Raw genomic sequence first — 25,064 nt, 5'->3', positions numbered from 1 at the left:
ACTTGGAAGTCGGGCCGTGGTCTTCTTCAGTGTCGGTATGTGTACGCCGGCACCGTGTGAAGGTCGACTCGAGCCCGAGTCGCCTGAAGGCTTAGTTAGCTTCTTAGCCAGGCCCGAAGGTGGGGCAGTAGAAGCGGTTTGACGGTGTGCACCCGAGCTGGAGGGCGAAAGTGTGACCGTGGCCTTCTGTGTAGAGGAGGGGTCGGGGTCGGCTGTCTTACTTACGACGCGTTGGAGTGGTGTCCTCGACTTCAGAATCGTCCGCTTCGGAGCTGCTGTCGATGTCGTGCTGTTCAAGGACGTTGACGCCCTCCTCGAAGATGTCGTCCGGAATCGGAGCTGAAAATCTTTGAGCCATTGTTCTCCTTGCTCTTCGGTCCCGGATAGTCTTTTTGGAGCGGAAAGAGGCACAAGCTGAACAGTCTTTCGCCTCGTGCTCCGGAGAGAGATAGAGGTTACACTCCTCATGCAGGTCGGTGTGGGGAAACTTCGACCTACATTGAGGACACTTTTTAAATTCCATTAGCTGATGTTGAGGCCAAGGTAGGCCCGAAGGCCGTCGACGACGACTGGAATCGATATCCTCGATGTTTGGAGATTTGCGTCGACTGGAAAGCGTTCGAAACTAAGTTTTGAAGTTTTTGTTGAGGATTGCGTGCCGAAGGAAATTGGTTCCAACACGGAGCGCTGGAACACATCCGACATCCGAGCGCGGTGGCGGAAAAAAACAATCTGGGGATGGAGCCGATGCCCATGCGCAGTATCATCCTAAGGAGGAGTCATCTATCTCGTGACTCCGAAAGACTTTCTACAACAAAACAAACTGCAAACATCCGGGCTCAACACTAGGTGGCCATCTATGCAGCTCATATGCCTCGAACAATGAGTTACAAAGGATGACTTCAACAGTGAGGGAAAAAAAGCCAATATGGCTAAAAGGTAATAGTAAACTGTGTCCAAGGCAAAGCCTTGCCAGGCTAAGGGGTGAAAGCGAGTCAACCTAGGTAGGCAGGTAAGGCCTGGAGGCTTGCAAGAGGGGGATGTGAAAATAAGCACCCTGCAAGTCTTACATATCCCCGGAAAACCCACTGGACTACAAACAGGAGTGACAATGGAGAGCCACTGTAGAGGCCATTACCCTCTCTAGACAGTCCACGGTGTCCAGCCCACATCTGATATCGAACTTCGCTGCATCCACTAGTTCCACCAATACTTAGTTAAGGATGAAAAGGCCTTTTCAGGAAGCATTGTGGAGATGCTGCACCACCAAGTCCCATAAAGCATGGGCATATCGGCCCAATAGACATGCGGAGTTCACTGACAGCAAAGCCAAGCTGGCAGAATAAGGAATTCCATTCGTAAAGGTATCCATGCCTCTTGGATTCCTTATCTGGTGGGGTGAAAGGGATTGTGTTCAGGTTAACTTTGGCTGTTGAGACCTGTACCACCTGGCTCGCAGGCCAGAGCTGTTGGAAGAGGAAAGCCGAGTCTCTCGGCTAAGACCATAGTGATGGGTGATCATGCGATGCACAGCGGCCGTCGAGCAAGGTTTAGCCCAGGCCCCTAGGAGAACGTCAGTGAGGGTGAAATTAAAGGGGAACACATGTTCCGGAGAGCTCACCCCTGGGTGATGCATCTCTGTAAAGACAAACAACTTGACCTTGACTACAGGCAGTTGTAGGCCAAGGACTTTTGCTGCTCTGCGCTTCACTGTTGCGAATGATGCGCCTACCTCCAAAACAAGGACCGGAGGGGAAAGCACGCTTGAGTCTGGGAAGGTGTCCAGTCCGCTGGCGTAACCCAGCTCTGTATACCAGTTCTCTTCGTGGTCAGGGTCATCTCCAATGGGACCTTACCCTTAGCCTTCATCAGCCCCCTCAGCAAAGAAGGGCCTGCCAAAAGTCTGAAAGTCCAGGGGAGGATATGATCTGGAAGGTGACAGTGTTGACATGGAGTGGCGTCGCCGACTAAGAACTGAAGAGGTGTATAGGTTTGACGTTTAGGGAACGAAAGGCTCCGGGGATGGTGCTGGAGGGACTGGTGTCAGGAAGGGTATAGGCACCCAAAACGGTTTCAAGCTAGATCCAAGTGTGGATCTAGAATGAACGGATGGCATCAATGGTGGTAACCAAGTCAGGGCACCTCGCAGCTCTGTGGGAGAACAGGCGCCTCAGAAGGAGTCAGCAGCCTGAAGAAGGTGTGCATGGTGTCATAGAACTCTTTCAACTTAGTGGGAATCGCTTGGACTCCAAGGAACTTGGGGTAGCCCGGAACGGGTCTTGGCGCTGCCTGTGAAGTAGCATGCGGGAGTGGGTGCCTAGAAGCACGGCGTTGAGATAGGGAAGCTTAAGAATGCTACAAATTCTACTAGAATCTACGCGACTTGGAGGAAGAAGTCCTGGAAGATGATTGTCCCTGGGAAATCTAACCCGGAACAGGACCAGGAGCAGTGCACAGCCTTCTTTTGCTGCCTTTAGGATCGTGGTTTTGCAGAGGAAGTATCCCTAGCACACTAGAACCAACAGATCAAAAATAAACAATAGAGTCAAAAAAGCTGGTAAAAAATAACCTAGGTAGTTCAACGGGTTCACACTGTTAACATGGAAAGAAAGGAACTGATATTAGCTCGCCGGGGTGGTGCATATATGGGCACTTATGACATATGAATGCCAACGCAGAACCACACATTGCCTTCTACTGTCACGCAGAGGTACTGGTCAAGATTTTCTGGATCTAGTCTGCCGCCTGGGGAGTAATTTAAGGTATGGAATCTGCGGTTAGAAGTCTATCAGAAAAAATATCAGGTCACCATTCTCAACATCTAAAAACACACAAAAGGGCTTATGTAGAGGTGTCACAATGGCATTCATCTCCCTGTTTTCTCATGCAATACTGTGTCTTGTGAATGCAAATGGTGACCTCAGTTATTTGGAGTGCTTTAGCAGTACAACCAACAATAATCATGCAAAAAAGTTATGAGTGCATATTTATTTACAGAACCATACTGTGATTGATAGGAGTGGAAAAACCTAACTTGCTACTTTCATGAAAGTAAAAATTAGTTAGCAAATTGTTCTTTCACAGGTGTGTACTCCTTCCATTGACATAATGAAGAAAACTGGCAATATATTATTTGGGGGTAAGGTTATGAACTGTCTGCCAGAGAAGTAGTCATCTAGTCCACTTCTCACACTGAATTGACACCTAAGCACCCCAACATGTAGAAAATTGCAAGGACTAGAGATGTATTAGCAATCTGAAGTTAATCAATAGCTTTGTGTCTTCAGCAACATGGTAAAAAAGTCCTACTAATTGTAAAAAAGGCCTCCACTGGAAGTATGTTAGAAGGTTACTAAACGTGGCATTGCACAACTAATCGGTTATAAATACAAATATTTTGCAAATAACAAATGCAACACACCTGAAGTTTTTTCTGCTCCATGCTGATCTCAGAATATTCTTGTGCTGTAGCCAGGGCTGCAGCCAGGGCTTTCTTCTTCTGACTTTTAGCACGTTTGGGCACAGATGTAGTTATAGGAATTGGAGTTTGAACGATATTGATTGGTGAATTGTCAGGCAAATCATCCATCTATAAAGTGGGAAGCAAAACGACACATGCTGAAGAAACAACTACAACTACAAAACAAATCATCAATATCCATTTGAATTCCATGTACTTTGAAGAACCACTCTAGAATATGTAGCTCATTAAAATGAATATAATCCTTATGGCTATAAATAACCAAATAGAAAAAGATAATCATCAAACCGAATGAAAAGAAAAACAAAACCTATCAGAATGGCTTCTATGGTCAACCAGTTCTAGGCAAGATTTGAAATGTCACATGTAGCACATGCATAATCGGCACAACAAAAACATCTGAATGTGTTTCACCTATGGCAAATGCTCATGCAGGAAACTGTACACATACATGACAAGAATGTAAGCACAAATCTATTGTCACCATGTAGCAACTAGAAGGCATATGGAGGAGAACACCAAATGGAGCTGAGAAAAATTCATATTTATTACAGCCGGCAAAAAGCAAGCAGTTCTAATTTTACACCAGACTTAGCATAAAGACAGAACATATCTCAGAATGAATTCTTTCTAGGTCTGTTCTTCTGTTTTGCAGTCTTTAAGAAGAGAGTAGTCAAAGATGAGTCCAGATCAAACTTCGGTTGTTTAGCAATTTAAATTTTGCTCAGCCCACATTCATCATCCACTAACTGATTTTAAATGTCATTCAGGAAGATGGGGGCGTGGCCAGGCACTGAAGATGGCAGACGCGTACTGCTAACGCTCCACGCCTCATCCCATGATTATCCTGGGCATCCTGCTGTGTTGGGGCTCTATCCGACCCCTGTGCTTACCTGCCATGCCTGCTTGAGAGCACGGCACCAAAAGAGGGTTCCCCGAGCCCTGAAATCGCTTCTCAACGGCACTGGGAGCTGCGGCCTGCTCCTCTGCGGTGGCCTGGGCCTGGTAGAACGGCCTCGCGGCTGGCCTGCGCCAAACAGTTCTACTGCCTCCGAGTAAGGGGTGCCTCCGCATCGCTCCCGTGACTGCCTGGTGCTGCCGCCTTCTACCCTCGTGGTGCTGTGGAGGATGCCCTGCGATTTCTTCTGGCCGGAGCTAGCTGTTCGATAGGTGAAAACAGGTGCCTTCTGTTGGAGGCCGATCGGGCCTGAGGCCCCTGCGAGGTCAGCTTACTGGGCGTGGGCGGCAGACCCATTGGATGCCATTAAGTTGCGGCGCCGCGGCCTACATGGGGTCGGGGTCCACGGGGTTGATCAGACCTAGGAGCCCTCATCTGCACGGGCTGGGTCTGTGGCACTGCACTTGTTGCAGTGCCACAGTCCCAGCGGGCTCACATGCGCCCTGAACTTTTATTGGCGCCCGACACTACCCCCCGACCCCCACCCCTGGAGTGATCGTGCCCTACTGTGCGGCTGGAGGTGGCCCCTTCCGCGTCATGGCAGCGATCTGAGGGAGGGACGTGGCCCAGTGACAAGCCATCCTTCATTCCCGGGTCTAGACTCGGCGGTGCGCTCTCCACGACAGAGTGTCTGCGTGGGATTGGGAGCTGGCCTTGCTGAGGGAAGCCACGGGGGGCCGGTCAGACCTGGGGCCCTTCTTTACCCTGGAATCGTGGGCTTCTCGCTGCCGCGGGTTTGTTTCGCCCATTGTGAGTCCCTCTCCGGTGTGCTAGACGCCCGCAGTACGCCAGGTCTGGCCTTTGAAGTGTGCTTCTGAGGGTGCGTTGGGGAGAGTCCAGCTTTGGTTATACCAGTGGGAGCCCTACCTTCTCCTGCTATTGCACCTAGCACGTGGAGGCGGTGGCGGCCATTTGCGTACTGCCAACGGAGGGTCCTGTATCATGAGCGGGGACCGTGACAAAGGGGCTGAGACTAGAGACATCTTACCCACCACTGTTTACAAGCTATCGGCCAGGGCGTCGCCTGGCGCACACAGACACATACGCTCTTCACAGGGCTGCTCCTCTGCTGGGTCTACTGTGGAGGGAGCTTTGTCTTCTAGAGGGCTCCTGTGGTCGCTGACCCTGCGGAGGGGCACATTGCGGGTCGGTGGGAGACCGCATTCTGGAGAGTCTACTCTTGGTCCCACGCGAGGCTTCTCACTTGAGGGCATCGCGGAGATCTAGTGTCCCAGCCTCATTTGCTATGAAGATCGTGTAACAGATTGTCATGGGCTGCCTACGCAACCACGTCCCTCGCGATGTGCCTCCTGGGGGCCAGACTGGGGCATCATTCGCGACCTCCAGAGCGATTAATCCGCCTGACATTGCCACTAAACTGGAATCTGTGCTGGAATCAGTGGAGTGCATTGGCAGTGCCCTGGATCCGACCTGCACGTCCTTGGAAGGCCGCATGGACACGTTCACCTCAGATTTCACACTCCTTCGAGCCGACCAACACAACCTTTCAGACCGACTTCGCGAGGAGGAAACTGCACTAGCAGATCTCCGACCCCAGTCTCTGAATTGCTTGTCTGCACTCCAAAATCTATTGGACCAAGTTTGCACCCTGGAGGACAAGATGGATCATGCGGAGGGTCGCTCACGTCGAAATAATGTGCGTGTAGTTAACCTTCCTGAAGGGACGGAGGAGCAGGACCCAGAGACATTCACAGAGACCTGGATGAAGGAGCTCATGCCGCCCGGATCACTCTCTCCCCAATTCGTGGAGGAGCGTGCCCACCGCATACCTACTCACAGGCCTCCTCCTGGGGCGCGCCCTCGCCCCTTCCTATTCCGAGTCATGAACTTCAGGGACAGAGACGCTATACTACGAGAGCTAAGCAAACACCCCCGCCCTATGGTGCAAAACATCTCAGTCTCTATCTTTCCTGATTATACGGCTCAGGTACAAAGGAGACGAACCACCTTCACTGCCGTCAAAAAGCAGCTTCGCGACCTGGATCTTCACTACTCCTTGCTCTTCCTGGCCTGCCTGCGCGTTGTCAAGGATGGCTCTACAAAATACTTTGACTCTCCCGCTGGGACTGGCTTGAGGAACAGGGCCTGGCGTCGGCACCCATATCATCTGATGAGTCTCGGCCTCGCGAACGTCCTCGTAGAGGTCAACGCAGAGGTGGCTAGGCCAAGACCATGAGACACGCAGTGACCGCCCCTAGTCCCGACCAAATCAGATTGGAACGTCAAGGAGCCCTGCGGGCGATGGCGGCCCTCCGGCCCTCCAGATCTCCATCTCCAGCCGACTGTGCTACATCTCCGCCCATGTCCGAAGCTCCCGGTTCCACACCAGAGTGGTCCTTAGATACACATTTTCCCCCGCTCCAGGGTGTCACCCCACAGACTGCGGATGGCATTATTTGACATTTGCTTTACATTCTGATCAGACTGCCACAGGAATCCAAGACAAATGTGTTCGTTGTTTGCAGTTTCGCATGCTTTTTTGGGGGGTATTTGAAGGGGAGAGATTATGCATGGTCTACTTCCTTCTACAGGTTCCCTTCTCTCCCCGACGTCCTGACATTAAATCGAATTGTGACTTCTAGGCTTGTTAAAACACCATAGAACTTCAATGATGCCTCGTATCCTGCTCCCCTGCGGTAATTTGAAGGTGATGGTCCTTACACTGATTCCTCTCGTTCGTTGGTCGCACTCCCTTCTCCCCCCCCAAAGTCAATCAACGACGACAGTTCCGTAGCCAGGACTTGGCATGATTGTTTGGGAAGTTCCTCATGTTGGGGTTCCGCTCTTTTACTGTTCCAAGGTTGCTTACGACCTCATCTTATTGTTTCTCTTCCCCTGTATGAGTTGCCAGTCCCGCAGACCTGCTGCCTCCCTGTACTCCCCATCCATGGGAGCTCCCCTCGTGGGGGGCCCTGCAGTATCCGGATTGGGCACACTGACGTAAGTTGCCTTGATGACAGACCTTAACGTCCTTACTTTGAATGTCAAGGGCATCCAGACACCTAAGCGATACTTCATTTATGCCTGTTTGCAGCGTCATAAGAAGAGTATTGCATTTTGGCAGGAGACACATCTAGCAGCCTCAGAAGCCGCCCGCCTGCGCAGACATTGGTGTGGCTAGATATACAGCACCAATTACCCGTCCATGGCTAGAGGGGTGATGATATGGGTTAAGGCCCATGGGAAGAAAAGGCAGCTCTGGCAGACCCAATGGGGCGGTATGTCCTGATAGGCGGCAGACTGAACAGCCAACCGATATTATTGGGTTCCCTATACGCCTCCAATGTTGCCCAGGACACCTTCCTGAGTGACCTCTCAGAGATTTTGCTCCGATGGAGAGACATCCAGTGGCCCCTGGGGAGGGATTTTAAAGCAGTACTCGATGTCTCTCTTGATCGCTCCTTTCCCCACCTCACTAATACTACAGCCTCCTCCAATGCTCGCCTTTTAAACACATGGTTAGGTAATTGGGCCCTTTCCGATGTTTGGCGGGAACGACATCCTCACTCCAGAGGATACTCATTTTATTCCCCAGTCCATAAGCTACATGTGCGCCTGGACCGTGTACTCGCATCCGCAGCCCTCCTCCCTTTGATACAAGCGACGGACTATCTTGGTCCGACACACTCCGATCATAATCCCTTGTTGAAGCGCCTGGTCTGGGGAGCGTCACCTCCTCCGGTTCCGACCTGGCGCCTACAGACTGGGATTTGGACTCCCCCCCCCCCTTCCGAGACTCGCTGGAGTCTACAATAGCCAACTACTTTGCACTTAATACCGGTTCCACAGACTCAATCCTCACTGGGTGAGAGGCTTTTAAGGTGGTCGTTAGGGGCCATTATCTGGGTCAGACTTGGAGCATTTGCAGGCAGTTGGACACCTCACTGACCCGCATTGAGGACTGAGGACCGGTTGCTCCAGCTCGAGTTGCAGGTTGTCACCGACACGGCAGCAGCACCTCGATTCCGCCCGTGCCGAGCGGGAGACACTTCTAGATCGCCTGCGCTGCCATAACTATTAGGCGCATTCGGCCCGCTCCCATTCGACCGCAGACAAAGCCGGATGGCTACTGGCCTACTTGATTAGACAGGAACATCCCCAGCAGCCCATACAGTTCCTCCTAGACAACCTCGGCCGAGAACGCAACACTCAGGGAGACATTCACGCACTTATGACTGAACACTACACTCGCCTCTATGACACCCTCCTGACAAGTAATGCTCGCAAGGTGGGATCCTTCCTGGACACTGGAGTTACCTACTCTGACATTGGATCAGATTCTGGAACAGGACACTCATAAAGCAGAGTAAGTAATACAGGATGCCTTGCGTGCCTTGTCCTCGGGTAAAACTCCAGGACCAGACTGACTCCCAACGGAAATTTTCAAAACTTACGCGGAACATTTGGTGCCGCAACTGCACTCGGTATTCCTGGAGGCAGTCTTGGTAGGGAAGTTGCCCCCATCCAGATGTACGGCTAATGTGTCCTTATTGACACCTGGTAAGGACCCCACATCTCCTACCGGCCGATTGCTATATTGAATTCGGATTATAAGATCCTGGCGAGGTCTTGGGCAACCGGCTAGCCCCACTTGTCCCTGAACTTGTACATTCTGACCAAAATGGATTTGTTCCACAGCGTAACAGCTACTTTCGGGTCGCAGAATATTCCCCAACTATCTGGCCGCGCTCCGGTTGCATGGTGTTAGACCTTGAGAAGGCCTTTGACTCCCTGGCCTGGAATTTCCTATTTGCTGCCCTGACATGTTTTGGAGTTGGTCCCTACTTCCTCGGCTTTATACGGTTATACAGCAATCCATAAGTCTGGGTTCGAACGGGCCCATATATTTCAGATCCGGTCTGGGTACAACGTGGGACACGGCAGGGATGCCCTTTGTCCCCGTTTTTTGCGTTAGCGGTGGAGCCACTGGCGGCTCATGCCCACACGCACCTAGATATGGGGATCGAACCAGGAGATGCCATACACACCATTTCGCTGTACACTGACGATCTATTAATATACGCCAGGGACAATCATTACATTCCCCATTCCCTTGATCGAGCCCTTAGCCTTTTTGCACGAGCCTCCGGGCTGCACGTCAACCCGACAAAGTCCGTACTCTCCCCGTTCTGAGGGAATGTCCCGGATCCAGGCTACACACTCGGGGGCACCAGTGGCCTGGTGCACTGATCCTTTTCGTTACCTAGGGGTCCAAGTTTATCTAGCCAAGTTCTGACGGAAACGTTGTCCGAGCTACCACAGTGATTCGGTTTCAGATGGGGTTCTGGAAGACCCTCCCATTGGCAATCTCTGGCAGAATCGCCTTGGTTAAGATGGTTAAGATGGTGGTTCTCCCTCGCCTCCTCTATTACTTTGCCACCCTGCCCTCACATCTCGCCACCCTTCTTTAAGCAATGGGAAAGTGTAGTGCGGGATTTTATATGGGGAACCCCACGCCAGAGAGTATTCAAGGGAAAACTTTACCTGCCTACTGAGTTGGGTGGCCTTGCGGTGCCTAATTTCGAACACTACTACATAGCCTCCCAGCTGCAATGGATTGCGAGATGGATGTCCTCCCGTTTCCTGCTTGATACAGCCTCGATGCAACTGCCGCTATCACTGAAAACCCTCCTCCAGATTTTTCATCCTTGCTCCACACTTAGACCCCCCCAGATACTTTTCTCCTCACTGTAGAGCACAAATGTTTCCGCAGGAGTCTTTTCCTCACTAGGACCACCATCCTATACGCACCCGCCATCCCGCTATTGGGAACTCCACGGGGGGGACACCTACACGACGGCGGCGGAGTTACATCACTGGACCTCGGAGGGGATACAGGTTGTGGGGGACCTCTTTCAAGAAGGCGCTCTCATTCCATTCCAGGAACTTGTAGCAGGGAAGCATATGCATCCAGGGCAGTTCTTTCTACACAGAACACTCATAGCTCCCCTTTTGGACGTTAACGTCAAAATGGGGTGCGCTGGCTCAGGAACCTCCCATACATCACACACTGCAGCATCTTCATGTGATGGGAAGAGGGAAACATCTTACGCACTGGTTTGCATCTTCACTTCGACAACACACGGAAGCAGACCTCACCCGACTTCGACTCCACTGGGAGGGGCATTGGGTAGGGCAGATAGGGAATGGCTGGCTGCTCGTGGCGGTCCGACCCAAATCCCCCCGGAATCAACGATTTCGACAGATACAATTTTTCATACTCCATCAGGCCTACCTACCCCAGCCCGCATCAACCGGTATTTCCTCCGCATAGATGCGGCTTGTCCCTGCTTCCGGCAATCGGATGCTGACCTAGTACATATGCTTTGGGGGTGCCCAGTCCTGACTGACTATTGGAGTACTGTGACCACCACTCTTATTAGCTGCACTTCCCGCACCATTTCCCCGACCTGGGAAGCCCATGTATTACATCTCTTTAGCAGAAACAAGAAATTCAGAGTGGGCACACGTTTTTAGACCTTGGTCTGATAACGGCCAAACGCTTGCTTACCAAGTGATGGAAGTCCCCCCTGCCGCCGCATCCCCTTGCTTGACACAGAGCCCTACTCAACTGGGCGTGGGCGGAGGGTGCAGTATTGCGCAGGGAGGAAGTGCTTGGCATTCGTATGTTCCCCCGGATCCCTCAATGGGATGCGATGGTTTCCAAACTTATGGGGGCAGACACAGGCACGGGATCCCCAATTGCGTCACAGAGGTGCATCACAAAGAGGAGCATCAACCACCCCCTTTTACCCCTCATCTCCACTGACATAAATATGGAATAACACCGACACTCGGGCAGTCACCGCCTCTGTGCCACGGATTCCTGCTGCTACTGTGCCTTGGAGGTGTCTGAGGCCCCCTAGCGAATTTAGATATGGCGGCATGTCTTACGCGACTCTTCCCTACCCTTCCTTTGCTTTTGTTGTCCTCATTTTGTTGTACCCTATGTCCCAGGTTATGTTTAAACTGCACTGTTCCTGTACTACTCACGTACCACCTGATGCATAGAATTAGCAGCACCTCTTTGTCCTTTCTCGAGAGATTGCCATAAGCTTGGTTGTATTAACACACCCGGAATTTGCATTGTCATGTCATTGCTAGCCTAAGTGTACCCTACTGCTGGCAATTAATTAACCCCCCGCCCCCCACCCCTTTTTCTTTCCCGTTTACTACATGAGAGCTGTTTTGACTGTAATGTTTTACTGATCAATGTGCAAAACAAACAAAAAAAGGTTAATAAAAATGATTTAAACAAAAATTAAATGTCATTCAGGATGCATGGTATTTCACTACAGCACCTACATATATCTATTTAATTGTTACAGCATTCAAATGAGCCCGTACAGGCCTATCGCTTTTTATGGTTTGGCAATTGCTGCAAAGCACAGAGGATTAACTGCCCATGCGTTCCTCTGGAGTCTACTTCATCCACTTTACACTGAGAGCATTCACTCGATAGGCAGATTTTCTGTCGTCAAAAGAGACCCTGGACATCGGCAAACAGGGCTGGTAAGACTAAAGCTTACTGATTTCTGTACCCTTTCCTCACCTCCTTACAGTCTCCCATTCTGCCAAATGTACTGTTCTGCGCTCCCATGTCCTCTCATCCACTGCCACCTTCCTAGAGCATACTCGCTACACCCTTCTGTTGCAACATCAGTACCACACATGGACACATACAAGGTTTCTGGCCTACAAGGCCTGTACCAATTTGCCTGTAACACACTCCCATACGCACCTTCTTTGATAGGATACATTCTACCACAAGGGGCAACAAAGTGGTGATACTGAACCACGGTGCCCTGCGGATGCACTTGAATGACTGAATGAATGAAAAGGCATTTCTAAAGTGCATGGCTGCACTGGGGCATCCCAGCGCTAACAATGGTGCAGCTTCAACTACGGACAGTTTTAGGGAAACAGATCAGTTTTTTATTGTTTAGGAAAAATCTAGTAATTTGGCTCAAGGCAGATATGAAGGGGAAGGAGGTTCCACAACTTAGCGGCATTGAACGGGAAGCGACGCCCTCCACTTTGTGTTTTTCTTATTTTTGAGACTAACGCCAATTGTTTATTATCGGACCTCAGGGACCTATTAGAGCGATAGGGTTGAGTGATGGAGCTGATAATTGTCAGGCTCTTGCCTGAAAGTGCTTTGTGTGTAATACACAGAGTTTTAAACTGGATTCTCTCCTGGATAGGAAGCCAGTGGAGCGCGACGAGCGCAGGCCTAACTGAAAGGCGTTTGGGGGTATACGTGAGCAGACGTGCTGCGCAGTTTTGCACGATCTGTAATTTTTGGGTGGTAAGGTGTGGGGCTCTCAAGTATAGGGCGTCAGAACCTGGGTAGACCTACAGGGTACCTATGTGGGGGTGACAGGAACATGGAGGAGACAACAGATCACTCTAGTCTCGGTCTATGCCCCCCAAAACTACAGGCCAGGACACTGACCGAGGTAGCGGAAATATTGCTGGACACGCCTGATACGCTACACATCATAGCGACTTTAATGATGTTATGTCCACCCCCCTGGGCCGGTCTGGGACAAGACTTGGCGGCTCCCACACGACGCCATTGGCTAGGACCATGGGAATAATGGGTTTGACAGATGTCTTGAGACTGTTGCATTCTGACGTGAGAAATTATTCCTACTACTCGGGGGCGCACAACGTAAACTCCCGCTTAGACTATGTCTTCCTTCCCAGACACGCCCTAGGAACGGACGACAAAGCTGCATATCTGGCACGGGGTATTTCAAACCACTCACCTCTGCTGATCCGGCTGGGAGGGAGGCCGCGACCACAGACAGAGGGCTGGAGACTGACACAATGAGACTTACAAAACCACACAATCTTACAGGGCCTCCAGGCCGACACAAAGGTTTACTTTGCCGAAAATCTAGGCTCCGTACAGTCAGGGGTAACCTTATGGGAAGCCTACAAAACGGTCCTTTGAGCTAGGGTGCAGAATAGGATTTCCTGGGAGAAACGGAAAGCCCAGGAGGAGTTGTGCGCATTGGAAACTAAAATTCTAGGCCTTGAACGACAGCACTCACTTGACAGAGATTCGCAAGTGCTCCGACGTCTGCTTGAGGCCCAGCAACAATATAGGGACCTGGCCACCAATGAGGCGAAGGCTCAGGCACTTGCAACCCTGCACAGGTTATATGATGTCGGGGACAAATCTGGGAAGCTCCTGGCTTGGCTGAGTCGCAGGGAGAGAGATGCAAGATGGGCAGAGGGCGTGACTGATAGGCAGGGACAATTGCATAGGGGGGACCCCCAGATAGCTCATGTGTCTTCCTCCTACTTCCGGGATTTCCGGCTGGGGACTTCGGAGCCACGGATGACATTGCGGCCTATCTGGCTGAGATCCACACCCCAGTCTTAACTGAGGAAGACAAAGAAACCCTTGAGGCCGATATCACGGCCATGGAAACAAGGGAAGCAATAACCAGGCTCCGAACAGGGAAGGCTCCAGGCCCAAATGGGCTTCCAGCGGAATTCTTTAAGAAAGGAGCTGACCTTTTAATTCCCCACCTTCTGGCGATGTATGGAGACGCAGCCCAAGATGGTGAGCTCCCGCCGGACCTGAGAATGGCCACGATTGTACCAATATATAAACAGGGCAGGCCTCCAGAAGCCTGTGAATCGTATAGACCGATCTCTCTCCTCAACGTGGAGGCCAAGCTGGTGTATACGGTTCTGGCCCTCCGCCTACGCCAGGTGATCTCCGGATTGGTGCACCAAGACCAGACGGGATTCCTACAGGATAGGGAGATAAGGCAAAACCTCAGACGGACCCATACCTGGCTCATGAAGGTGCAGCACAGGAAAGACCCACATATGTTCCTCGCCCTAGATGCTGAGAAGGTATTTGATGCGGTCCACTGCCCTTTTTGGAGGCGACACTGATCAAGTTTGGGGTTGGCCCCAATTTTCGTAGGTGGGTAGGTCTACTGTACACAGATCCTAGGGCCCGGGTACGAATCAATGGTGTAATGTCTGAAGATTTCCCAAATTCGGAGGGGGACTCGCCAGGGGTGCCCCCTGTCCCCCCTACTGTTCGCCCTCACGGTCGAAATAGTGACATGCGATATCCGTCAAGCAGAGGGGGTGCATGGCTTCCGCATTACACAGGCGGACCTCCAGGAGGAGAAAATTTCGTTATATGCTGACGATATCCTCCTATACGTGACACAGCCGATGATTACGATTCCGAAGCTGTTTGAACTCTTAGACAAATATGGCTCCTTCTCAGGTTACAAGATAAACTGGCACAAATCGATTCTATATAGCCCGCGCCCGGAAGAAGATTGGCCTCCACTACCGGGAGCCCTACAGGTCACGCAGTCTGGATTCAAATACCTGGAGGTCTACCTGACAACTGCCAAACAAGTCTCCTATCATAAAAACATACTTAGGGTAATTAAGAACTTTGCAGACGATGTCCCCAAATGGAAGTCCCTACCTCTGACGATCCTAGGTCGAGCGGCATTGTTCAAAATGACTACACTACCACAATTTCTGTATGCCCTGCAGAATGAATATTTTCCCCTACCCCGACAGACATTTCAGACAATTAACGCCGAACTTCGCGCCCTCCTATGGCTAGGGAAGCAACCTAGGATAGCCCTAACTACACTCCAACGAAATCAATACAATGGGGGGGGGATCTCCCTGCCAGATATAGAGGCCTATTACTGGGCGGAGCATCTCGCTCCGATAAATGAATGGCTACACGCACCGGCAGACCACCCAACCTATAGGCTAGAGAGGGCCACTATGGCGCACCGCACCAGTTTACACTATTTATACGGGGGAACGGGGAGGCGAAGGCTGCTACCGGCCACACAGATTACCGTAGATGTATGGGACAGGGCGACGAAGACGATGGGATGGGATGGGCACACAAACCGACTAAGCAGACACCGATATGGACCTGTACGTGGCTGAAAGAACTGCACAAACTTACCGGCTTTGATGGGTGGGACGCCATAGGGATTTCAACTCTCGGAGACCTAGTGGTAAGAGGAGAGCTTAAGACATATGACTCCCTAAGGGCAGAATATGAGCTGACCCCAGCGCAGTTCTTCAGATATGCATGTTTGCGCCATGGCTGGAAGGCTGAGGTAGCGTTAACATCCCCACTACCGGAAGATGCCCCCCTGGAGGGTCGACTGTTACAAGAACAGGTCCCCAATAAACTGGTATCCTTGACATATAAAACACTGAATAATAATGCACCTGACAGGTTAGGGAAACTGAGGACAATCTCATGTCATGAATGATGTAATATGTGACATCATCAGCAGTGCATTGCGGGCGTGCGAGTTATAGTGAGTCCAACTAACTATAACGTGGGAATTTCAATAGTTTTATGTCAGTAAAATTTCCAGCTAACTATAACTGGTGTGAAACCTATGGTTTTTTCAATGAATTTAATAGGTTTTTTAAATGCTAATTCCTAACTATAACTGGTGTGAAACCTATGTTTTTTTTCAGTGAATTTCAAAGGTTTTTTAATAGCAAATCTCTATAGGTATGAAAAGTAATATTTTTTATAACGAATTTTATATTGTATAATTATGTAATAGTATTTTTTTATGTTTATTTTTTTATTTTTTGCCCCGAAGCGCTCCCGGGGCGCGTACCGATGCGCTCACCGGTAAGCGCATTGTTATGGCGCGCCCCAGGACGCGTACCGGTGAGCGTCCCGTTAGCGCTATTCCCGCGAACGAAAACAACATCGTGACGTATCGCGTAGCCGTGTGATGCGTCATATGACGCACTGCGTAAGCGCACCCGGAAGCACCCGAGCGCATACGATCGCGCAACGTAAGCGCCGCTGGGGGCGACCACGGGCGCGCCTCGGGGCGCGCCCCCGGGCACGCACCGGGGCACGTAGCGTAAGCGCGTCGGGTCATGTGACTTGAAAATAACACTTTTCATTGGTTCAGATCAGTTCTGGTTTCCAAATGATGAAAGCCCGGATCATGTGACTTGAAAATAACACTTTTCATTCGTTCAGAACAGTTTTGTTTTCCAAATGATGAAAGCCCCCACCTTTTTTCCTTATTCTGACTTTGTCCTTTGACTGAGGAAGACCTGTTTGGAGATCTGTCACTAATCTTTTGTACTTTAAAATGGCTACAGTAGCAGCAGCAGCTGGAGCATCTGCACCACCACCACCACCAAAAGGACCACCACAACATCACATTGGTGGTCAAGAAGAAGAGGAGGAGGAGGAGGAGGAGGGGAGAAGGACATTCCTGCCAGAAGACAATACACCATATAGGCCAAAGGAGCACATTGTATGGGAGTTTTTTTCCATCCCAGAGGGCAAGAAGAAAGTGAATGCGCCAAAGGTGACTTGCCGAATCTGTGGCATGGAACTTTCAAGGGGGAACCCTAATAGGAAATATTCATTTGGCAATTACACCATGATTCGGCATATGCAGCGCAAGCATCCCAACAACTATGCTGCTGCAGAGGTGAGAGAACTGGCCAGTAACCCTCCCCAATCTTCACCCAGCACCTCTAAAAGAAAGCAACCCCCTCCATCGGGACCAGAGACAAGGGAGAGGATGCCAATCATACAACCACGGTTTGGTGAATTCAGGGTCACATGTATTTTTTGTGGTAAGACCATCAGCTATGGTGAGCAGAGCGTAAAGCTCATCGTCCTTGCTGGTGACAACCACAATTGCCCCAAAAACCCTAATTTTTTCCTGATTTTTTTTGCTCCAGTTGAGCCGTTTACAATTCCCTGTTTTTTGTTCATCCCCATAAAAAATACAAAAAAATATAAAACTGTTCAGAAAAGCCAAAAAAAGTAAAAAAAAGTTCAAAAAAACAATACAAAAAATATAAAACAAAAAGAATAAAAAAACTGTTCTTTTTAGAACTACCTCCAATTTATAAAAAAAATGCTACATTTTTTAAAAACTGTCATTCTTTTTTCCTTAGGGTACGCGCACCGGGGCGCGCACCAAAAAAAAAAAGAAAAAAAAATAATGAAGGAGTGAGCATGAGGGAAGGGGACAGAGAGAGTGATGTTAAGAGAAAGAGAGCTAGAGGGAGCAACACAGAGGGACTGTGTATTACACAGTAAGACAGAGAGAAAGTGTAATAGGGTGTAAGTGAGAAAAGGAAAATGAATAAGGGAGCGAAAGAAGGGAAGAGAGAGGAAGAAAACTAAAGCAGAGGTACTGGGAGAATGTGAGTGGGTTTTGAAAGTAAAGGAAAGGACGGTAAAGGATGGGAAATGAGGGGTAGTGACGGACCCGGAGTAAAGGAACAACGGTGATGGAGGGTTAGAAAAGATCAGCGACTGTAAGTAAAGAGGGGTGAAAGAGGGTGGATAAAAGTGAATAAGGGTAAGACATGGGGAGTGACAGAGACAAAAGAGAGAGAGAGTAAAGGAAGGAGTGACTGAAAGGTAGTGAGTGAAGCAGCAAAGAAAGGTAAGTGAGGGAGTGTGGGTGAGTTGTAGGGAGTGAGGATGACGAAAGAGTATTGACAGAATGAGGGGACAGAGACAGCGACGGTAAGAGAGACAGAGTGAGGGAACGGAAGTGAGGAACTGTGAGGACAGACGGACTGAGAGAACGAGTGAGAGGAGTGAAGTAAATGAGTAAGAGAATGAGTGAGGGAGCAAAGGAAGGGAAGAGTGTAAGGGAAGTAAAGCAGGGAGACTGAAAGAAGTTGAATGTGGTAGGACAGTAGGGAAAGAGGAGTAAACATGGAGGATAAGAATAAGTGAGGAAAGCAGAGTAAGGAAACAGGAGTGAGGTAGGGTGAGAGAATAGTAATGAGGTTAAAGCAAAGGGTGATGACAAATTAAAAATTTTTAGTCATACTTACCATATAATTAATGTAAATGTAATTACCTGTTTTAACTACACTTTGTATCTATGAAAGAGAAAAAAAAGTTGTAATTAGTAAAATATATATTTTAAAATAGAAGATACAAGTCAAGAGGTTAAAAATCATAAAAGTGTACTAAGAAATAAAGTAAGAGTGAAGGACACAGAAAGGGAAATAAAGTAATGTTGAAGGACAAAAAGAGGGAAAAAGAAATAGAAGGAGAGCAAATTACTAAGAGTAAGGTAGATCCGTTCAGTGACAGAGAGGAAGAGAAGAAGAGAGAAATGAACTGAAGGTAAGAAAGATACTAAAAGAATGTGAGTTACCAAAAGTAAATCAGAAAACAGGAGTAAGTAAAAAGGGAATGACAGAGGGAAAGGAGTATGATTGAGGATGCATTTACAAGAATGAGGAATGGAAGATGAGTGAGAGTGAGTGGAGGGGAGTTACAGAGTGAAGGGATGAAGGGAGAGAGGATAATATAGAAGGATTGAGGAACTTAGTAGACAGAGGGACTAAGGGAAGGACTGAGTGAAGTGCAATACAATGAGTGAGGAAAGGAAAATGAGTAAGGAAGCAAAAGAAGGAAAGAGAGGGGAAGGGCAGTAAAGCAGTGGAACAGAGAGAATGTGATTCGTTGATGAAAGTAAAGAGAAGGACACTGAATAATAGAAAATGAGAAGTAGTAATGAAACCGGAGTAAAAAAAAAAGAGATTAAGAACTATGAGAGAGGAGCAGTGAATTTGTTTTAAGAGAAATGATAGAAGGTATTATTTATTTATTTCCCTTTACAGCTAGCTCCCTGATCCGTTGAGGTCATAGGTACCCGTGTCGGTGGATGGTAAGTCGGGTACGCTGAATAATAACAGTAGGGAATTCACACAAATTGGTAGCAGCCCGTGAAGTCACCCTGTCAATGAATAGTGTGAATTGAAAGTATATGGGCCCGAAGCCGGAAACGGCGAAATTATTGGCTGGGTGACCTCGCGCGCTCTATCAGGGATCGGCGTTGAGCCCCACTCTCTTCAATTTATATGTACAACCTTTGGCGGAGGTTGCGAAGAGTTGGGGTCTCACAATGGTATCATACGCCGATGATACCCAGCTGGCGGTGGTCCTCAACGGGGACCCTGATACATCGGCATCTAACTTCGCGGATGGTTTGAGGGCTGTTGCCAGTGGGCTTACAGCCAATTGTTTACAGCTTAACGCCCTCAAAACCGAAGTGATGGTAATAGGGAACCGCCCTGATCTGTGGGGTGCGAGTTGGTGGCCTAATGAACTGGGTCCTCCCCCAAAACCCGTTACCGAGCTAAAAAACCTCGGTGTGTGGTTAGATTCTAAACTAACCTTCGCATGTCATACTAAGAAGGTAGCATCCATGTGCTTCGGCATCCTGCGGGGTTTGAGGCCTATCCTCAAATTTTTCGATGCCCCCACACGCCAGATGGTGATCCAATCTAGTGTTTTATCCAGGCTGGATTATGCTAGCTCGCTGTTTTTAGGCGCCAACCAGGCGGAGATTATGCGACTCCAACGGGTTCAGAATGCGGCCGCCAGGGTTCTGGTGGGCCTACCTCGCTTCTGTTCAGCCCGCAGTACAATTTCTAAACTGCACTGGCTACCAGTAATTAGACGCATAGAGTTTAAGACTCTTTGTTTTGCGTTCAAAATTCTTATTACTGAGACCCCTACCATCCTTCAGCATCTTTTGACTCTGTACATCCCTTCACGCAGTCTGCGCTCTGCAGGTCAGAAACTAGCTCTTGTCCCACGTTTCCAAAAATGTAGATTGGGTGGTCGATCGTTTACAGTGCTGGCTTCTAAGCTCTGGAACGCGCTTCCTGTCCATATTCGATCTCTAGAAGATCTTTTTTCATTCAGGAAAGCAGTTAAAACCTATCTTTTCCCATTGCCCTATTAAAGCCAGCTCTTTTCCTAGTTGTTGTCTGTTGTGTTACTTTGTTTGATATAGCGCCGGGACGCCCCTTTGCTGGGGCAGCTGCGCGCTCAAAAAAATTTGATTAACAGAACATAACATAACATAACATAAGTGACCATAATTCAAGGAGAGTCAGGGACTGAGAATATAGAGGTAGTGAAGGAAAAACAAAGAGAAGAGGACAAAAGAAAAGAGCATAGAAAGATAAGTCAGGGAGGGTGGATAAGTTATAGTGACAGACTACGACAAAAGAGCTGAATGAGTAAAGAGGAATTACTAAAACAGGAAAGAAGGAAAACACGGAAAAGGGAAATATAACAGAGACTGAAAGTTGAAAACTGATGCAAGAGAGAGAGGGGATGCAAACAGTTGAAATGGGAATAAGGGATTGTGAAAGAAGTGGAGTAAAGGAACGGGGTGAAACAGAGTGAGAGAAAGACATCATAAGTGAGTAAAAAGAGCTGAAAGAGGGTGGAAAAAGGAAAGTGAGTGTGAGACAATGGGAATACAATTTAAATTACACAATACAAACTATAGAAATAACTTGTACAACATGTTACATAGTTTATTTTTGCTGTTCTAAGAATATATTGAATTTCACTTAAAACAGTGAGTTCAAATTACTCATCATATGACAGCGGGAAAAAAACCACAATCTAAAAGATTGTGTTTTAAAAAAACCCTTATAAACTTAAAAATCACAAATGTACACTAATCTTTCATTCACTTACTTTTCCTTTAGGCCAAATAGTATATCATGAAGGTCCTTTTCGTTGGAAAGTACTCTGCTGTTCACTAAAAAATCCATTTCATCGACTTTCTAGAAGAAAAGCTCCAAGAACATCTGAAATATTTTCATATACTCTTTTTTTTCAGTCATGACTCTTTGCTCATTCCTACACTTTTCCTTAAGGCCAAATAGTGTCAGATGTACGAGTATATTTTCAAATTACTTAAAAGAAACTCTGAAATTACCGTTTTCCCGATGTTCTGAAAGAAAGGCTCGTACAACATTTTCACAATATTTAAATATTCATAATTCCATCTCTGACTAACTCATGTTCATCATTTTGTATGATACTGATATCACTTACTATGAGATTCACTTACAGTACCTATATGACAACTACATTTTTTATATTATCTTGATCACTTTTACTCAGAATATAATTTTAAACAGTAAACTAACTTTTATTAACTGCTCCCGTCTTCATAGGCCAATTACCTTCACTTAAATTTTGGTTCTAAAAACACTAGGTAAGAATTTTTTAAGTCAAAAGGCAAACGTTGTTTGAAAGTCAAATGAGTATCCTTACAGTTAGTCCAACCTTTTCGACATTTTAAATAAATTGTATAATGCCCTGATGTTGTTGCAGGACCGTCATGATAAATAATACCTACAGTTGTAAAAGTTCTTCCTGAAATTGATAACTGAGAAGCCACGAAATTTTTAATAGAAGTTGTCAATTTACTTCCATCAGGTCTACATCGTTGGAACATTAAAATGACACCTCTCTTGGCTCCAGGACGCCCCTTTGCTGGGGCAGCTGTGCGCGGTACAAAAACCGTTAACATAACATAACATAACATAACATACTGACCATAAGTTTGTATAAATAATGTGGACAGCATTGCAGACTTACATTGGGTACATATCATATTGTGATCAGCTGCTTTAACTAGATTATTAAAAGACACTGATTTGCAGTCTGGTAAAGTCAAATATATAAATCTTTCAGTGTCTATTCTAGTACTACTTGATAAACTACAATTGTCGCAGTCATGCTGCCATTGATAAGAAAGACTAAAAATATTTTTTATGGGGGGAGGAGCCAAGCTCGCGTCCGAGATGGCCGTGTTTTAGCTCGGCTCCGATCACTCTCCTGTCTGCAACAAATATCCTGTACTTTATCCTGCCCCGGGAAGTATTCCACGATGTGCAGTGGAACGACGATAACTCACAGGCACTTACCGTTTGCTCCAGTGATTCCTGGGTGTCACGGATCCTGAGTTACGCCCCTGTCTGCTTCGGGGCCTCCGGAGCGGCCGGGCCTGGCGCTCCTTGGCGGCGCCTGGGCTGGACGGGGCGCGGTGGCCGGCCCTTGGTGGTGGTGTGGAGTCGGTCAGAGGGGCCGATGTGCTAATAGACCGATTGCGGCCTCCCGGGCCTGGTCCGGCGGTCCTGCGGCCTGGTGTTGGGGAGCTGACTTCCATGGACGGGGTTGACCGTACATCTGGCTCGTCTCCCCTTTGTTCTCCGGCCCGGCCATTTTGAGTTCCTACGCCCGGACTCGGAGAACGGTGCCGGCGGCGTGTGGGGTGCCGGCGCATCGCCTTCTTCTGGTGGCTCCCCTTCCTGCCCTGGTGGCACCTCCGCTGGTGGTTGCCGGTATCCTGTTTTGCCCCGCTGATATCCGGGCGGGGGTAGGTGTTCGCAGCGGCCCCGCCGAGCTTCTAAGATGGCGGCCGGCCCCATGATTCTCGGCCTTGCGGGGACCGGCGATGCGAGTCCGCCGCGCGGCACGTTTGCTGAATACTGTAAAGGTGAGCCTACGCTCCGCGACATCCTCGCCGCCCTGCGCTCCTGGGGGGCACCCATGACCGCACCGACCGCTATCCTGGAGGGGGGTCCCTTTGTTGGGCCTGCCGGATCCCCCTCGGTTTGTGCGGCTTCATCTCTGTTGTGTGCTGCTGGAACTTTCCTTGGGGTCGTGGACCTGGAGGCTGCTGATGGTGTGGATGTGCGGGGGTCCGCTGCCCTTCTTCGTCCTGTGCCTCCTTCTGCTCCGGAGGTTCCCCGGCTGGATCCCGTCTGGACCGACCTCGATGGGTCTCCTTTTCCTCTTTTGCCTCACATGGCCGTACGAAGATCCTGTGACGGTGCCGCTGGACCGGCTTTCTCCGTATTCTCATCGGAACTTTGCCTGCTTTGCATGAAGTGGTTAATGTACTTTCTGGATCATCCGGGTCACGATCGCTACAACTTGAGTGTATTTTTGATTCGACTCCCTGTTCTTCACCTCCTGTTTTATGTGATCTGGTTCCTGGTGCGCTGGACGATTACAGTTTGCGAAAAACGAGGGCAGGGTTGAGCTGATCTTGCCTCTGTGGACTGTTATTTTGTGGTATGGTTGGGTGATCCGTTCATAATTGTATGATTATGTTTGATACGTCTTTACGTTCCTGGAGCTTATCCGTGTGTTTATTATCTTCCCGTGGGCTCTGAGTATTTTCGGGCGGGGGGGTGGGAGCTGAAGGGGTTTTGATTATGTGGCTCCTCTCCCGCTGTTTTTTCCCTGTTTCCCCTTCCCCCCCTTTTTAATCTAAGTGATTCTTTCTTTCTTATATTTCTCTATATTTCGGGTTCTAATTAGGGCGACAGGCACGCTGCTGGGGGGTAGGCCATAGCCTTCTGCAGGGGTGCAGGGTGGGCTGTGCGGGGTGGTGGGGGGGTCTGTTTATTGTATCTTTCCCTGTTCCTCTTTTTGGTTCTATGGCTCTTATGTATCCCCTAATTTCATGGCGCGGTGTCGGCACGTAGCCCCCCGGGGTGTTTGTGCTGGCATGGCCCTTTTGGTATGTCTGCTGTCACGGTTTACTACGCATTCATTTCTCCTGTTGCCACTAGTTCCATGTGCCGAATTAGTATTGGGTGCTTTGTTAGCCGTGGGGGGCGTGCACTGACGCTGCGCCCTCACTTTCCCCCTCCCCTTTTTTGATGTCCTCTTCCTCCCCTTTTTTTTCCTTTTCCCCACCCCATTTTTTTTTTCCTCCCTTGGGTTGTTGTAACGGAGGGCTTTTAGTTTTGTAAACGTATTTTTCGCTGTTTTATTATTATGTGCCCTGATAGTGGCGGGTGAGTGCTGAGCAGCGATTGTGATTGTTCTTGATGTGGGACTCACGTTCTGCCTTTGCCAAAATGTATTGTTCTGTTGGTCTTTTCCTGTATTCGAGACTTCGGCTTGCTCACGGCCCGCCACGGCCCTCTGGACTTTACAGATTGACATTATCCTGTGACACCCTTTATTCTATTATAAAATTAACCTACTTTTATCCTGTCCGTGATGGCGACTCAAAGACTTGTTGCCTTTGCCCTTCATATGAGCTATTTAGAAATCCTGTTCTCTCTCCTGTATTGCCTCGTATGTTTCTTTATTGTGGTGGCCGGCCCGGTGGGTTGTAGGCCCGTATCTGTGCGCGCCTTCTGTACAATAAAGGTTTAAAAAAAAAAATAAATAATAATTTATATCTACTCCTTCATCTTCCAATACACCAAACATATACATTAAAAATTCCTGACAATCCTTATGAATATTCTGTAAAAATTGATTTTGACCAGAACATATGTCTAAAAGATTTCAATTTTCTGAAACACTTTCTATTTTTGCTCTATCACTGTTACATTTCTCAAAAACAAAATTCAATAAACAGCAGAATGTTTGATCTCGATTTTCAACAATCTGTTCTTGTAGATTTTGAAGAAAAAAAAACAACATTAACCACTACATTAGCATAGCAGTTGACCCCAGAACTGTTTTCAAATTGAAATCCAACAACATCTTCAACAGAATCCTTTTTCTTTCTGCTTACAATTACAGTTTCATCTATTTTTGTCTTTTTGCTAGTACCTCACTGCAATTATTCTCATTTCTTCTTTTTCGGCCTACCACACGTTTTTCAAACAGAGGATATTGAGGCAAATGTGGAGCATACTCTCTTCTTAACCTATTGTATTCTTTAACACAATCTAGATCTGCACAAATCTTTGTCTCATCACACTCAAACAAGT

General features: G+C 48.5%; 1 protein-coding gene across 4 annotated transcripts in view; it reads right to left on the bottom strand.

Annotated features, from left to right (window-relative positions):
* The window catches only part of SECISBP2L (SECIS binding protein 2 like), a 989,501-nt gene that overhangs the window by 433,034 nt on the left and 531,403 nt on the right, over positions 1 to 25,064 (bottom strand). For all 4 annotated transcript variants that reach the window (XM_078684798.1, XM_078684797.1, XM_078684799.1 and 1 more), the window contains one exon: positions 3,422 to 3,589. In XM_078684798.1, the coding sequence (XP_078540924.1) occupies positions 3,422 to 3,589 (168 nt within the window). The remainder of the gene's footprint in view (positions 1 to 3,421; positions 3,590 to 25,064) is intronic.

Source organism: Lissotriton helveticus, chromosome 3_2 (assembly GCF_964261635.1).
Source record: "Lissotriton helveticus chromosome 3_2, aLisHel1.1, whole genome shotgun sequence".
NCBI lineage: Eukaryota > Metazoa > Chordata > Amphibia > Caudata > Salamandridae > Lissotriton > Lissotriton helveticus.
Note: the sequence above shows the minus strand (reverse complement) of the source record. Positions and strands in the feature narration are given on the sequence as shown.